The sequence below is a fragment of the Octodon degus genome, unplaced genomic scaffold, assembly GCF_000260255.1.
Source record: "Octodon degus isolate 3935 unplaced genomic scaffold, OctDeg1.0 scaffold00111, whole genome shotgun sequence".
Lineage (NCBI taxonomy): Eukaryota > Metazoa > Chordata > Mammalia > Rodentia > Octodontidae > Octodon > Octodon degus.
Genome location: NW_004524687.1, coordinates 9,099,576 through 9,115,218, shown reverse-complemented (window position 1 = coordinate 9,115,218; position 15,643 = coordinate 9,099,576). Strand labels below are relative to the sequence as shown.

The 15,643-nt window shown below is 35.9% G+C and overlaps 1 protein-coding gene across 5 annotated transcripts in view; it reads right to left on the bottom strand.

Annotated features, from left to right (window-relative positions):
* The window catches only part of Gkap1 (G kinase anchoring protein 1), a 162,283-nt gene that overhangs the window by 21,916 nt on the left and 124,724 nt on the right, over positions 1-15,643 (bottom strand). For all 5 annotated transcript variants that reach the window (XM_023699182.1, XM_023699184.1, XM_023699181.1 and 2 more), the window contains 3 exons: positions 12,128-12,229; positions 8,526-8,589; positions 6,299-6,369 (listed from right to left, as the gene is read on the bottom strand). In XM_023699182.1, coding sequence (XP_023554950.1) covers positions 6,299-6,369; positions 8,526-8,589; positions 12,128-12,229 — 237 coding nt within the window. The remainder of the gene's footprint in view (positions 1-6,298; positions 6,370-8,525; positions 8,590-12,127; positions 12,230-15,643) is intronic.

Below are 15,643 nucleotides of genomic sequence, written 5' to 3'. Positions count from 1 at the left end.
CTAGGTGATACAAGGAAGACTAATACACAATTATGTAAAATAATCTAAGATTATCTTGAAGTTACAATGGAAGCAAAAGAGATCTAGAATAGGAAAAGTGATCCTGTTTAACAACAGCAAAGTAGCAAAGTAGCAGGCATCGTCATCTTAGGCTTGAAGTCATATCATGAAGCTACAATGATTAAAAAAAGCATGATACAAACACAAAAATACACATGACAATCAACAGAATAGAGGACACTAAAACAACCCTAACCATACTCAACTACTGATCTTTGACAAAGGGGCCAAAAACTTTTACTGAACGAAAGACAGCCTCTCTAATAAATGGTGCTGGGAAATCTGGCTTATCCATATACAGAAGATTGAATCTAGATCCGTATTTCTTACCAAGTACTACACTAAAATCAAAGTGGATCAACGAATCAAATGGTTAAGCAGAAACAACCTGCTGAAAGACAAAATAAGTGAAACTCTTAAAGTCACACGCAGAAAGACTTTCTAAATAGAACCTCAGTCACATAGGAAACAGTACAGATATTCCTAGTCTGAGTTATGTTCCTGTGACTAATGTCTTTAAATGAACTGATTGCTAAATGAAGAATTGTCTATAGTATGTACATTATAATATTCAAAACAAAGATATGGTCAAAGAAAAATCAAACTTGGAGACTTTATTTTTATTTGTATAATTTTTACATGCAGTACTATAACATATAATAGAATATAAATCACTGCTATACAGTTTAATCAGCAAAAATTACAGTACTGTATAAGCAAGGTATACTGTACAAAAATACATTGAAAAAATACATTGAGGCTTTATAGGCAAAATGTACAAAGCTGTATCAAAAAGGGGGGGTCATAAGTCTGAACAGCAAATCGGATCATATCAAGTTAAAAAGTTAAACAGCTTCTGCACAGCAAAATAAACAGCCAAGAAAGTGAGACAACCTAAAAAATGTGAAAAATTGTTCTGTGCTCTTCTTCAGAGGACTAACATCCAGAAAATATAAAGAAATTAAAGAATATTACACTCACCTAAATAAAATATCCAATCTAGTGAGGTTAAGATCAACTGTCTATGTTATAGGGTAATAATATCATTAAGGTTCTCTTCTGGTGGGTTAGCAACTTAAGTTTGCAGACCAAAAATTAAAGAAAAAGAAGGGCTACAAGGACAGCCAACATTTTGGCCCTAGCCTTTCAAGGTCAGTAAGGACTCAGGAAATAGGAGAACCTGTACTGTAACATCCTGTAACTCAATTATGTCCCAAATTTTCTGATCAAGGAGATTATGGTGCTACAGAGGAATGTGATCAATTATGTAGAGTGTGCCTAAGGGAAGTCACATGGAGAGAAAACATTCTCTCAGGCTTTCACAGAAAGTAAACTGGTCAAGCAATGGCCGTGACTCATCCATATGGCTGGCACAGACAAAGGATCTAAAAACTGAGCTACAGGGTTTCAGGGTAAATCCTGAGGAGATTTGACTGACCGTATCACATACAAAAGTTACATGTCTTGTTATATAGGTCTTGCTCTTTCTTGGTCTTAACCATCCAGTAGAAAAGTATGAAAATGAAGTATAAAAAGTAAAGCCATATTAAAATGATGAGCTGTAAAATGCTCAAGTCAATAACCTTGGACATTGACAGTCTTATGGAAAACCCACTACTATTATGGGCTATTGGACTATATTTGGATATTTTGCTGAATTCATGCACCTATAGTATTTAAATGACAATGGAATTCCCTTCTCTAACAAAACTAACCAAAAAATGGGGATACAAATGAACGACCCTTTTGTATCTGTATACTCAAAATAGGATAGATATACAGCTCCATTCTCTTAATTCAATGAATAGAGGTTTGTTCTAATAGTGTTTGGCACTGCATATCAGGTCTGTATCTTGTACAATGAATAACCACTAAGACAACAATATACAATGTATTAACTATTGAAAATGTACTAGTAATTGGTTGTGAAACTGTCTCACTACTATTTGTTTCTCAATAAAATATTAAAAAATAAAATATCCAATCAAAAATGAGCAAGTGAAATGAACAGAAGTTCAAATGGTCAATAAATACATAAAATAAACATTTGTGGCCATTAGAGAATTGCAAGTTAGAAAAAATACCACGAGTCAATTTAAATCCAGAAAAAAACACAACATTTTCAAGAAATCAAATAATTATAAATGCTTCGGAGGATACAGTGAAAATAGAACCCTTCTACATTATGTGTGGGAATGTGTATTAGTACAACCATTGTGAAAACCAATATGGAGATTCCTCAAAAAGCTAAAAACAGAAATGTTATTTGACCTGGTTAATCGCCTATGCATCTTCCCAAAAGAATTATAAACATCATATTGCAGTGATATATGTATACCCATTTTTATAGCAGCACAATACACAATAGATAGACCTTGGAAATAGCCTATACTCCAAGCAACAGATGAATGGATTAAAAAAATGGGGTATTTGCACCCAGTAGAGTACTACTCTGCCATAAGGAATTATAAAGTTGAGTCATCTGTTGTATGAACAATGAATTTATCTTAAGACTAAAATGTTAAGTGAGATATAAGGGGACATAAGACTAACTTTGTATCAAGGTACATAAATGTGGGTCACATTTTACCATGACAAATATTCTTTAGATTATTTCTATTGAAGAATTAGTAATTTTAATTTTATAAGTTCATTAATCAATTTTGAGTTTATTTCTTAACAGAAAAAAATTCACAAAAATTGAGTTTTTAATATTTACCACTTATAAAAAATATCAAAAATTTTAACCTCAACTAATTTTTATTTTTATTTTTTTTAATTTTATTTATTTATTTATTAGAGAGAGAGAGAGAGAGTGGTGTGTGTGTGTGGCCAGCTCAGCCCACCAGGGGGCGGGGCTGGCTGGCATGTGGTGCTGGGGGATCGAACCACGGTCCCTGATGCTTTGCTAAGCTTGTTCTAAGTAGGTGCTTTAGACCACTGAGCCATCTCTCCAGCCCTCAACTAATTTTTAGTATACAAAGTAAAAGAAAGAACATCAGAAATTCCCATATGAACACCAATGCATTCTATAGAAAAATAATCTTTACTTCAATCATCTCCTAAGACAAGCTGCATACATGACAACAGCATGTTCCATATACATATATCGCTTATATAGAAAGCACATGTTTTTTGCTCTCCTGGCTTTTTTTTTTTTTTTTTTGGCAGAACACAGGGAAGCGCTTATTCCACTGAGCCATCTCCCCAGTCCTCCTGGCCTTTTTGTACGACATACTTGACATGTCAGTGATCTTGCTGTTTTGTCAGGCAGTTATTTTATTATACAGTGTGTAGTTAAAAGGAATATAAACTATCAATAAAATAAAGTCTTAAATTCTTAATATGTATTGTGCATTTAGAAGACATCAACATTTTTACAACTGCGTATTTGTTTACAAAGTCTAAAAGAACATCAGAAATAAATTCCTACATGAATTAAAATGAAAATACCAATAGAACTCTACCATAAAAATAAGCTTTGCTTCAAGCGTCACACCCAAGGCAGCATTCACACATTATAGCTACATGTTCCATGCAAATGCCTCTTACAGCAACGTACTTAGCTTTCCTTTCCTATGTTGCAGTCTTGTCACCTCTCTTCTGTTTTATCAGGAGTTCCCTACTAGATTGTAAAACATGCACTTAGCAGGGACATAAAATGTTGATAAAATATCAAATATGTAATGAATACTCAGAATAGACATAACATTTTTCTTTTCACATCAGTTGTGTATTTGCCTATAAAACCTAAAAGATAACACCAAAAATAAAAACCTATGTGAACTATAGTATAAATATAAACAAATCTACAACAGAAATAAGCTTTGTTTCAACTGTCACATCCAAAGCAGGTATTCATACATGACAACTGCATATTCCACATGCACATACCTCACTTACACTGACAGCATGTAATTTTGTTTTCCTGTTCTTTCTTGTAGGGCACAATTGATATCTTTTTTGTTTTCCTGTTTTTGTAGTAGATTTTTGTGATGCTGGGCCTGCCTGTTCACCTGTCAGGTGACCAGTATGTTCTACAATTTTTGGCATAGTTTGCTGGGCAGAACCATTTTGTTTTTTCTCTGCTGTAATGATCTCTTATGAGCTCCAGTCTCAATCCTCTAAGAAAATTTCTCCATGACAGTTTGTGCTTGTTAATTTCTTTGTAAGCTAGGAAAACTATTTATACCATATACATTCAAGATCAAGTAAAACAATGGCCAAGTAAATCAATGGCTAATGCTTTGTATTTCAGGTGATATCATAGTGCTGCATAACTCATCAAGATCATCTACTCTATTTTTGGATATGTTGTTGAAAGTTTCTATATCAGGCTTCCATTTTGTCTAGCTTTCCCTATTAACATTTCCAAGATGGTGAAATATTGACATGCGCAATACCAGTTTGCTTTTCTTTTACATACAGCATGCTAACGTTTTACTATACAATTTTGCTTTGAAATTGCAATGTTGGGGCTGAAGAAATACCTCAGTAGGATAAGTGCTTGCCTGGCAAGTGCAAGGGCCCGAGTTCAATCCCCGGTTTGGAAAAAAAAAAAAGAAAGAAAGAAAGAAAGAAATTGCAATGTTTCACTTGGAATTTCTGCTTTGTTCCTAAGTACAGTTCCTTGTGCTCTGTTAGGAGATGTAACATCAATTAGAAACCAATAAACCAACTGTCAAATGTCACAATCTGATTAGTTATGGAGATGAAAGCAACAAATCTGTTTCTTTCAGTTAAAGATATATTCAGTTCAATAAATTCAGTTTAAAAAATAATATTCAGTTTATTACTGTATGAGTAAGGACCTGATGGCTGAGTTCCATGATAAATGTCTATAAAGAAAGAATAATAAGTCTTCATATCTACAAGAGCATAAATTTTTTTATGTCGAATTTTGACCCAATGCTTTCCTATTAGTCTTTTACATTCCTGCAATCACCATGAGAAATCTGTACTAAGTATAGCAGACCTATGAATGCTTTCAGTTCAGCTAGTGAGGTGTCATGATAAATACATTTTTTAATATGGCTGTTGGTGTATACAGAACATTTTACTTGCATTTCAGCCTTTGTATATTTCACAGCATCTTGTAACATTTCCTCTCTTACAATTTCCAACATTGAATGGTGGTGTTGGCATTCTGTTCAATAAATTCACCTTATTTTTTATCTGTTTCTAACACTGTTTTCTTCCATTTGGTTGCATGGCCATTTTCTAACATTTTTGACTAGTGAGATATGTACTTGCACTGCTGTGTTTTTGGTCATCTGAATTAGGAGGTTTGCATTCTTTCTGTCTGTATCAGTAGGCTCTTGCTCCATTTGGCTGTCACAGGAACTTTGGCTCAGATGAGCAATATCAAAGTCATCATTATCATTACACACATTACTCTTTTATGTGGGTATACTCTACTATATACAGCATATATTCTACTATAATGGGCCATATTCATCATGTATGCATGAGTAATCTGATGATTCACTTTTTTTTTTGTGGTACCGGAAACTGAACTCAGGACCTTGTGCTTGCTAGGCAGGCACTTAAACCGCTGAGCTATCACCCTTGCCCTAATGATTTACTTTTGTACTTCTTCAAAACTTGCAAATCTGTTTTTTCATGTGCCACTATACTAAATTGGGCTACTTCTATCAGAAAAATCAAAAGAATTTCTTTTAACAAAGCCTGGAGTGGTGTGGGTCTAGTGGACCCTCTGTGATGCTTGGGTTAACATACACAAAAACTGTTCCACGGAGCATAAAGGTGGGCACAAATTTTGTTTTGCCACTTTTGTACATGTGCACAAACCTTGCCATTGTCATACCAAGTAAGTAAACACACAGATTGCTTCTGGTATTTCTCAGGAAGAGATACTGAGACTCACACCTGCCTATTATGCTAAAGTATACATTTATAGTAGAAAAGTAAGGGATGGATCCAATGGACCCAGCCTTATGCTCTTAGCACAATCATTACATATCACATGGTTTCTTTCTTATGAGAGCTAATTAGAGAGCAAAATAAAAGATAAAGGACAAGAAGTGGGAAGACACAGTAATCTTTTTAAAATACAAAGGGCATCAAGAGACAGAGGAAGGGGAGATGGAAGGGAAAAAAGGGATAAAAGGCAATTCAGTTGCATTATGCACCCAAAGAATGCAAACATGTAGTGCAAACACATCCTAATACAAAGTAGAAAAAAAAAGCCTGTCATGTGTGTTCCACAGTTCCTTACCTGTATAGTTAGCTCATTCTTGATACTTTGTGACTCATCAACTTGCAAAAGTATTTCTGCTTTATCTTTCACTGACAAAAAGGAAAAGCAAAAGTGTAATCTTTTCAGTCACTCAAATACTTTAGTAATACTTTAATAAATCAAAAATATGAATGAAGCATAGCCAGAAAATTACTTATCAAAATGAATAAATGTACTTCTTTTGACCCTGTGTAGGTCTTATTTTTCATCAGTAAATTCTGATCATTCTTATCACCACCATCATTTTCTATTAGTATTTCAAATTTTTCTGTGGTGCTAAAATATTAATTGTACAGATATACTGAATGCAATTTTTCTATCCACCTTAACCTGGAAAAGTATACCAAACGTTAAAAATTTCACACAGAAAGACTTTAAATACCTTGATTTATCTTAAAGTAAGATTTTAAAGAGTATGGAATGCTTTTGTTGTTAAAACTGTTGTAATGAGCATACTAAAAAGGCCAACAAAATTATTCTTCTCTGACTTTTACCACCAATAAAGCACTGTCTGATGAGTGTAGTTCTATGTATCATAGCTGAGTATGTAACAACTGTGGTCTTTTAGAGCTATTCATTTCTTTCCTTGGGGAAGCAAGAGCCCTTTATTTTGGAGGCTATGTTTCCTAAACTTTAGAAATCTTCACATGGCTAACATGAAACAAACTAACTCTTCACTTTGAAAACAAGCTAGCAAGATGGACGACACAAAATTATACTTAAGTTACCAAAGGAGAGAATATTCAAAACAATAAAAGTGCTGCTGTCACTATAGGGTATTAACTCAGAATATTCTGTTCAGCCATCATTAAACATTTATTACTTCTATGTGATAATTATATTCAAAATCCTCTTTTAGATACTTTGAATTATATGATACAATACTTTTACTATAATCACCCATGGGTGGTAAAAGAAAATCACCAGAACTTATTTGGTTGTGACTCTGTACCCTGCTCATCTTTTTTTAATGAATCACAGATAGTTTTTGATTGATTATATTAACACCATTTTTCTCACATCATGTAGTTTTAACTGCATGATTTTGTAAAGGTGGATGTTTTGGTAACATACATTGCATTACAACAGAATTGATTGTATTTAGATGTAAAGTGCTGGAATGTTATGGAATTTTCATGTAATGGTTCTACATGAAATTCTAGTTATATTTACAGTGTGGACTGCTGACACAATTCCTTATTTATTTTTTGAGACAAGGTCTCTCTATGCAATTCAGGCTGGCCTTGAACTCAGGGTGATCCTCTTACCTCAGAATGCCAAGTGCTGGGATTAGAGGCAGGTGCCACCACACCTAGCATCTTTTTGATCATTTATTCATGTTTTAATCAACATCTCCTTCATTATTTCTCTTGCATAAATTTCATATTAAAATCAATACATTTTGCCTTCTCTGTTATGAATGAAACATTTTCACAGAACCTTCAAGGTAAGTATCAGTAGGTACATATTCAGGAACACACCAATTGACAGATTTTCATACAGCATCAACATTACTAACTTTATTACCTCTAATCAATTATTGGATTGATTTTCTTGGCTTATTGCTGGTGATCTCTTGCCAAAAATTTAGAGTAGCAGCAAAAGTGAGAATAGCAATTAGAGGAGAGAAGATAGGAAGGAAATACCAAGAAAACCCTAAAGTAATCACAGGCTCATTGTCCACTACTTAAAAGCCAAATCTTAAGCAAATATTTTGACTGTATTGTCCAGTAGTTTATAAAAACTGAAATTTCAATGATATATCTCACTGGAATAGTTAAAAATATATCTAAAATTCAGGTGAAGTGCAACATATAATAGTAATATCAGCAACTATCAATTGTATCATTCTGGGAAACCTTTTTATTTTGTTGAGTTCATAAGTTATAGATCTTGAAAATTATTTTCAGATACTGTATAAGATAAACTTCAATTTGAGGGCTGGGGAGATAGCTCAGCAGTGTAAGAGCCTGCCTAGAAAGTGCAAGGACCCAGGTTTGACTACCAATACCATATGCCGAGCCAACCATGGAAACTGGGCATGGTGGAGCATGCCTGTAATCCCAGTGCTGGGGCGGCTGAGACAGGAAGATCACTATAAGTCTGGACTGTGTAGTGATATCAAATAAATAAATAAATAAATAAATAAATAATTTTAAAAAGATAGAAAAACTGCAATTTGAAAAACATACAGATGGTCACTTACTTTCACCTTCTTGAAGCATTTTCAGTAACTGTGCATTTCTTGCCTTTACTTCTTTATATTTTGCCTAATGTCAAAGAAAAAAGATTTAACTTTTTAAAAGTAAATAATTTAAAACATAAATGATTTAATATCAATTTATGGAGTGATGAATTCTAGGCTTGCTCAAAAGCATAAATTACTTTGGAAGAAACAGAATGGGGGAAATGTAACTGAAACTATCTACTACTTAAATCTGATACAATAGAAATTAATATTAGTGATCAAAAATTAAAGAAGGATAAAAATGAGGATAATACTTAGTTTTCCTAAACAGACTTCTGTCTTTTCCTCCCAAAATAAAACCCTTATTTAAAATAAGTTAAGGGCCAGCCCGATGGCTCAGCCAACTAAAGCGCCTGCTTAGGCAGAATGCAATGGCTGGGGTTCAATCCTCGGTGTGCCATGCCGGCCTTGCCCCTGGGACGCATTGAAACTGGGATTGAGACTGAGTGTAGTGGTCTGTGCCTCTAATCTTAGTGCTTGGGAGGCTGAAAACAGAAGAATCACCATGAGTCTGATCTGTGTAGTGAGACCCTGTCCTAAACACATACATGCATACATACATAAAATAGTTTAAAGTAAAATAAAAAGATTGATTTTGCTATACCAGTATTGTCCATTAATATGCTAGAACTTTCCATCTGTTCCATATCTGCCACTGTCCAATATGTGGCTACTGAACATCACAAATATGGCTATTGAGACTAAGAAAATGAACGGGAACATGACTTTAGTAGCAACTGAATCCAGGACCTCATGTATGCTGGGCAAGCACTCTACCAATGATCTACATTCTCAGACCAAGAAAATGAACTATTAACTTTAACCCTAATTTAAATTTTGAGATGACTTTAGTGTTTTTTTGGACTTCTTTTCTTTCTTTCTATACTGGGGAGTAAACCCAGGATGTTTGCACTACACTCTATTTCCAATACTTGTTACTTTTTATTTTCAGACAGGGTCTTGCTAGGATGCTAAACTGTTCAAGCTAGTCTCAAACTTGTGATCTTTCCTGCCATAGCTTCCCAGAATGTTGAGATTACAGGCATGTACCGCCACATCTGGCAAGATTATTAAATTTTATAGGGTAGACTTAAACCTCCTCAGTTAAAGTTTAATTAATCCCATTAACTTTACCAAATAACAAATTATTGTTACAGTAATTTTGGGCTACATGAAGTTTCCTGAAATACCTTTGAACTTTCTTGAAAGTTTCCAAGTAGCACAGTTCTTACACTAAATGACAGTTAACACATTTATGAATAAGAATTGTGCCTCCACATTAATGTTCAGTCTAAGCAATTTTTTGCCTATATTATCTTATTCAACACATCTTACAACAATCTCTGAATCACTGACAGACTAAATTAATACATTAGAGAAAACCATATTTTATTATAGAAAAATACGTTTATAAAGAAAATGTATCAGTGTTACAAACCTGTCATTTCTTCTTTCAACATGTATATAGATATGCATAGGTTACCAGATTAAAATTTTTTTATTTTATTTTTTTGTGGTATTGGGATTGAATCCAAGGACTAATGGATGTAAGCTCAGAGTTCTATCACTATAAAGACAGTTTTTATTATATAGTACTATAGTTTTTATCATATAGTACTCTGTCCACTAAACTGCTGGAATCAAATCAATAATGTTTATGGAATAATACACCTATCAATATGGTGAATCAAAGTAAGCATCACAGTAATTATAAGGACAGTGAGACTTTTCTTTCTCCCTGTGCGCTTGGGGATCAAACTTGGGGGACTCTACAACTAAACTATACCCTTAGCCCTCATTATTTTTTATTTTGAGCAAAGTTCTCATTAAGTTACCCAGATAGGACTCAAACTTGTGATCTTCCTATCTCAGCCTCCAAAGTGCTAGGTTCATAGGCTTGCACCGTGGCTCCCAGGAGGGCCTTCTGAGAAGCTTAAAAGTAATAAGGGAAGAGATGGACGTGTTGGCACATGCCTGCTGTCCAAGCTACTAGAAAGGCTGAGGGTGGAGGATCACTTGAGCCTGTGAATTCAAGGCCTGATTGGGCATTTCAAAGGAAGGAAGGAAGGAAGGAAGGAAGGAAGGAAGGAAGACGGAAGGGCGGGAAGAAAGGAGAAAGAGAAGAGGAGAAAAAAAAAGAAAAAGGAGGAAACAATATGCAAGGGAAAACATACCTTCAATTACAACTATATTCACTATTAACGTGAACTGTACTATGAAATTTGCAGTTGTCAGATATGCAACCTAAGCTATTATCTTACTAAACTCTCTCTAACTCAAGCCTTCTGTCCAAGATCTAGGTCAGTATTTGTGCAGGCACCTCTTATGCAAGCCTTACACTCTAAAATCAGCTCATGAAGCAAACACGCAAACTTACCAGTGACAATCCCCTGAACTGCTCATTTAAAAAATAGCATGTACAGTTTTATATGTACTATTTATTTTTATTTATTTATTTTTTTGCTTCTTGAATGCCTTCAGGGCACTTTTGCATGGCTGGAGTGTTGTGGGGATCGAACTACAGCAAACTGAGGCTGCCAGCATTGTGGAAGCAGCCACTTAAAGAACTGAGCTAGGGCTGGGCCCCCTATATGTACTATTTAAATAGTAAACGTATCTACAGAAAGAGAAATATATAAAATACTAGTAACAAGTAGTTTATAACAAACAACACATATGAAATATACAGCTGGTATTTTGGGTTTTTTTTAGGGGGGCGGAACCGGGGATTGAACTCAGGCCCTCACACTTGCCAAGGAAGCGCTTATTCCACTAAGCCATCTCCCTGGCCTACAACTGGTATTTCTGATTTCTTGAAAAGGAGACCACTTAAAGTTCAATGCACATATGTTATGACTCTACTGTATCCAACTGTATCCCAAGAAAGTAAGTGCGTAAGTACACAGCCACTTCAATTCAACATGACTAAAATGAAACTTATTAGTTTCTAGACTTCAAACCAGTTCCACACAATATTTATTGATATAATCCAGTTATTCCATTAAGTATATGCCCCCAAAGAATTGAAACCAGGGACTCTAATACTTGTATACCAATAAACAAAATGTAGCATATACATATAATGGAATATACTGACCTATAAAAAGGATTAAAATTCTGATATATGCTACAATATGAATGACCCCTGCAAAGAGAAAAGGTAAGTGAAATAAGCTAGACACAAAAGAACAGTAAATGATTCTACTATTATAAGTTACCTAGAACAGGCAAATGCACGGAGATCAGAGATTACAAGGGCTAGGGAACTGTTTAATGGACTAGGGTTTTTGTTTGGAATGATAAAAAAAAAACTGGAAATGGTGATGATAATGCATAATATTGTTAAAGTACTTAAGCCATCAAACTGTACATGTAAATGCTTATGTTATATATAGTTTACAACAATAAAAATTATTACTCAGATTTTAAACCATCAGTTAAAATTAATCAGAATGGCTATTTCTATCAACTGAAAATTAAATACATTTTATATAATAAAACCAGAAAATGTGCAAATGTGCAGAATTATTTTCCTTTATAAAAGTTAACTGGGTACACACCTCCCACTGAGTGATCACATTTTTTAGTTTCTGGATTTCAGCATCTTTCCTTTCAAGTTCCAATTTTAGTCTTTCAATTCTTCCATCTTTAAGAACCACTTCCTGAAAAACAGAACAATGCTACTTTAGCACTCAGATTGTTCTATCAATCTTGGTTTACCATACTCCTTTGTGAAAAGTTTAGGAGAAAAAACTCTGATTTAATTTTTTTTTAGGTAACCATAAACTACTGACTACATTTCCACTTTGGCTCAGTTATATGAGTTTAATTATGTATAGCACGAGCAAATAAGACTTTTATGATTAATGTCAAACTGTGAACATACAACAGAACAGTACGAGAATTCTGAAATATTTCTATCCTGGAATAAGTATATTAAAGCAATTCATGACAAGTTGTCATTAAGAGTCCATCTAGAAAATTCTGGTCACCTTGTATCATATACCCAAACAAATCTAAATGTAAAAAGTCACAACAAGGGCTGAAGTAGCTCAGTAAGGAGCATTTGTCTGGCATGAGGCCCCATGTTTTGTTCATACACACAAACATACACAAAATTATACTTTTTCTTTTTTTCCATTTATGTATTTGGTACAGGGTCCCACTAGGCAGTTCAGACTCATAATGACCCTGTTTTCAGCCTCCTCAGTGCTGGGATTACAGGTATGTACCACCATGCCCAGACTCGGTCCCCAGTTCAGTGAGCTCCAGGGTCAGGGCCAGCATGGCATGCGAGACCAGGGATCGAACCCTGGTCTGTCCCTCTGCTTGCCAAAGCAGGCCCTTAGTCAATTTAACTATCTCACCAGCACCACAAAATCATACTTCTGATGAGTACAATTGGTTCTATTTAACTAAAAAATGTAGCAACATATTCCACAAGTACTCACTGAGTATCTAGTTGCTAGGTGAAGAGAACTACAGATTCTTGCCTTCATGGGACTTGTCTAGTAGAGGGGACAGATGTTACATAAATGCTATGATCAGAAACCAAGGTTTGAACAAACAGGGAAAAAAAAAGAGGCTGGTGATCTGGTACATAGAAAGGAGGAAGATGGTACAAGGTGACTCCAGAAAAAGTGGTAGAGACTTGATCTTGGAAAGCCTTCTAGCCATAAGAACAGTCTGAATATTATTCTGAGTAAAACAGGAAAAGGATTTCGAGCAGGACTGTTACATTTTCTTATGTCAAGCTTATATTTGTAAAGGACTCCTTTAGGGGTTTTGAAAATGGACTGCATTGCAAGTGTGATAGGTAGGCACCCTCTTTACTTGCTAGTGCAAGCCCTGATCAGACAAGATAATACCTTAGATAAGGGTGCAGCAATACGAAGGGAGAGCAATATATCTGAAAAATATTTTTTTGTATTTTATTTTCAGAACTAGGGATTGAACTCAGGCCCTTGTGCTTGCCAGGGAAGCACTTATTCCACTGAGCCATCTTCCTGGCCCCTGAAAAATAATTTTGAGGCAGAATCAACAGCATTTGGATGTGAGGTTGAATGTGTCAGGTAAGGAAGACAGATACTCCAATCCAAGGAGCACCTACTTTAAGGAATAAGATGAGTAGATCAAAATAAGACACGTTCCAGAAATATTCAGGAATCCATGTCTAGAAATTTATCTCAAATAGATTATTGGGAAGGGAAAGTAAGATCATGGTTCCTACGGATTTATCACACATAAAAACTTATCAATCTAAATGCCTAACAGCAGAACACAGACTAAGTATAGAGAGCAAAGTCACAAAATAGAAAACCCAAGTCAATAAAATCATATAAAACAAAAATATTTATATGATATCAAAATTATAATATATACAACATTGTAATTATAATTAAGATTTTAGGATCATTTTGTATCTGTAAATACAAAATAGGACAGATATATAGCTATTTTCTTACAATTCAATGAGAAGAAAGATTTGTATTAACAGTGCTTGGACAGGATATCATGTTTGCATCTTGTGCTACGAATAACTACTACGAAGACAACAGTATGCAATGTATTAATTATTGAAACTGTCCTACTAATCGGTTTTGAAACTGTCTCATTGCTATTTCTCAATAAAATTAATTTTAAAAAAGATTTTACTTTGTTTCAATTTTCCTTTTTATTAAATTTATTTTTTGGTTTCTGTTTTAATTTTTGTCTATTTGAGGCAGGGTCTCATTATGCAGTTCAAGATGGCCTTGAAGTCACTTTGTATACCAAGCTAGACTTGAACTTGTGACCATCCTCCTGCCTCAGCATCCCAAGTGCTGGGATGACTGGCATGTCCCAACACACCCAGTTAAAATTGTCTTATACTGACTGTATAATAATGGAACATAAAACTAAAGCTGACCAGTCCCAGCCAAGGTCCGGTGAGTGTGTGGAGAGTTTCCTGCTACCCTGCGCCGGTGGGACCAGTCCCAGCCCAGGCGCAGCATGGGTTGGACCCTCTCCCACCCCCTTGGGCTGCCCCCCACCACTCCGCAGTACATCCCCCACACCACCCCACCGAGTAGGAATTTCTGCCGCGTTCCGGGAACCCCTAGACCCAGTCCCAGCCCAGGTCCGGAGACCGTGAGGAGAGCTTCTTGCTACCCTGCGCCGGTGGGACCAGTCCCAGCCCAGGCACAGCATGGGCCAGACACTCTCCCACACCCTTGGGCCGCCCCCCACCACTCCGCAGTACATCCGCCACCCCACCCGCCAAGTAGGAATTTGTGCCACATTCCAGGAACCCCCAGACCCAGTCCTAGCCCAGGTCCAGTGAGTGTGTGGGACAGCATCCTCTTCCCTCTACGTCACCTTGCCCCCTCGAGGCACAGCTCAGGCCTGGCATACATGCCTGAGGTGTAACCCTGCAGCTGCAATCCCTGCAGAGAGTGTCGAAGACATATCCACAAAGCTAGTCCAGTAGCAGAACATCTTGCCACAGGGGCACAACAGGTTCACCCTCAAGGGCAGCAGCGGGAAGGAGCTGAGCACAGCACTCAGACCCAAGCCAGACACAGCAGGATAAGTCCAAACTTTGTAGAACTGCACCTGAACTTCAGCACGTGCGAAGGTTATAACTACAGCAAAGATCTACAACAAAGGTCAGAAGACACTGCTACACAAAATGACGAGAAGGAACAAATGCAACCTCAGAACCCAAGCCCACCCGTAACAAGTGCAGAGGACACTAACACAGAACAAATTGGAAATCACACAGCTGAAAGCAATGAATCAACGGCTTCTGAAATAAAGAAACAGCTGCAGAAAGACATAGAAGACCTCAGACTGGAAATAAAAAAAAAGAAATCCCTGAATTAATAACAACTGCACTAAAGAATCAAATGCAGAAACATATGGAAGAAACCCAGTGCCCACCCAGAACAAGTGCAGAGGACACGAGCTCGGCTCAAATGCATGAATTAATAGCGTCAATAGTAAATAAGCAACAGCAGAAAGATATAGAGGAAATCAGAGCGCAATTGTTTTCTGAAATAAAAAAGAACTCTCAGAACTCATAGCAGATGAAGTAA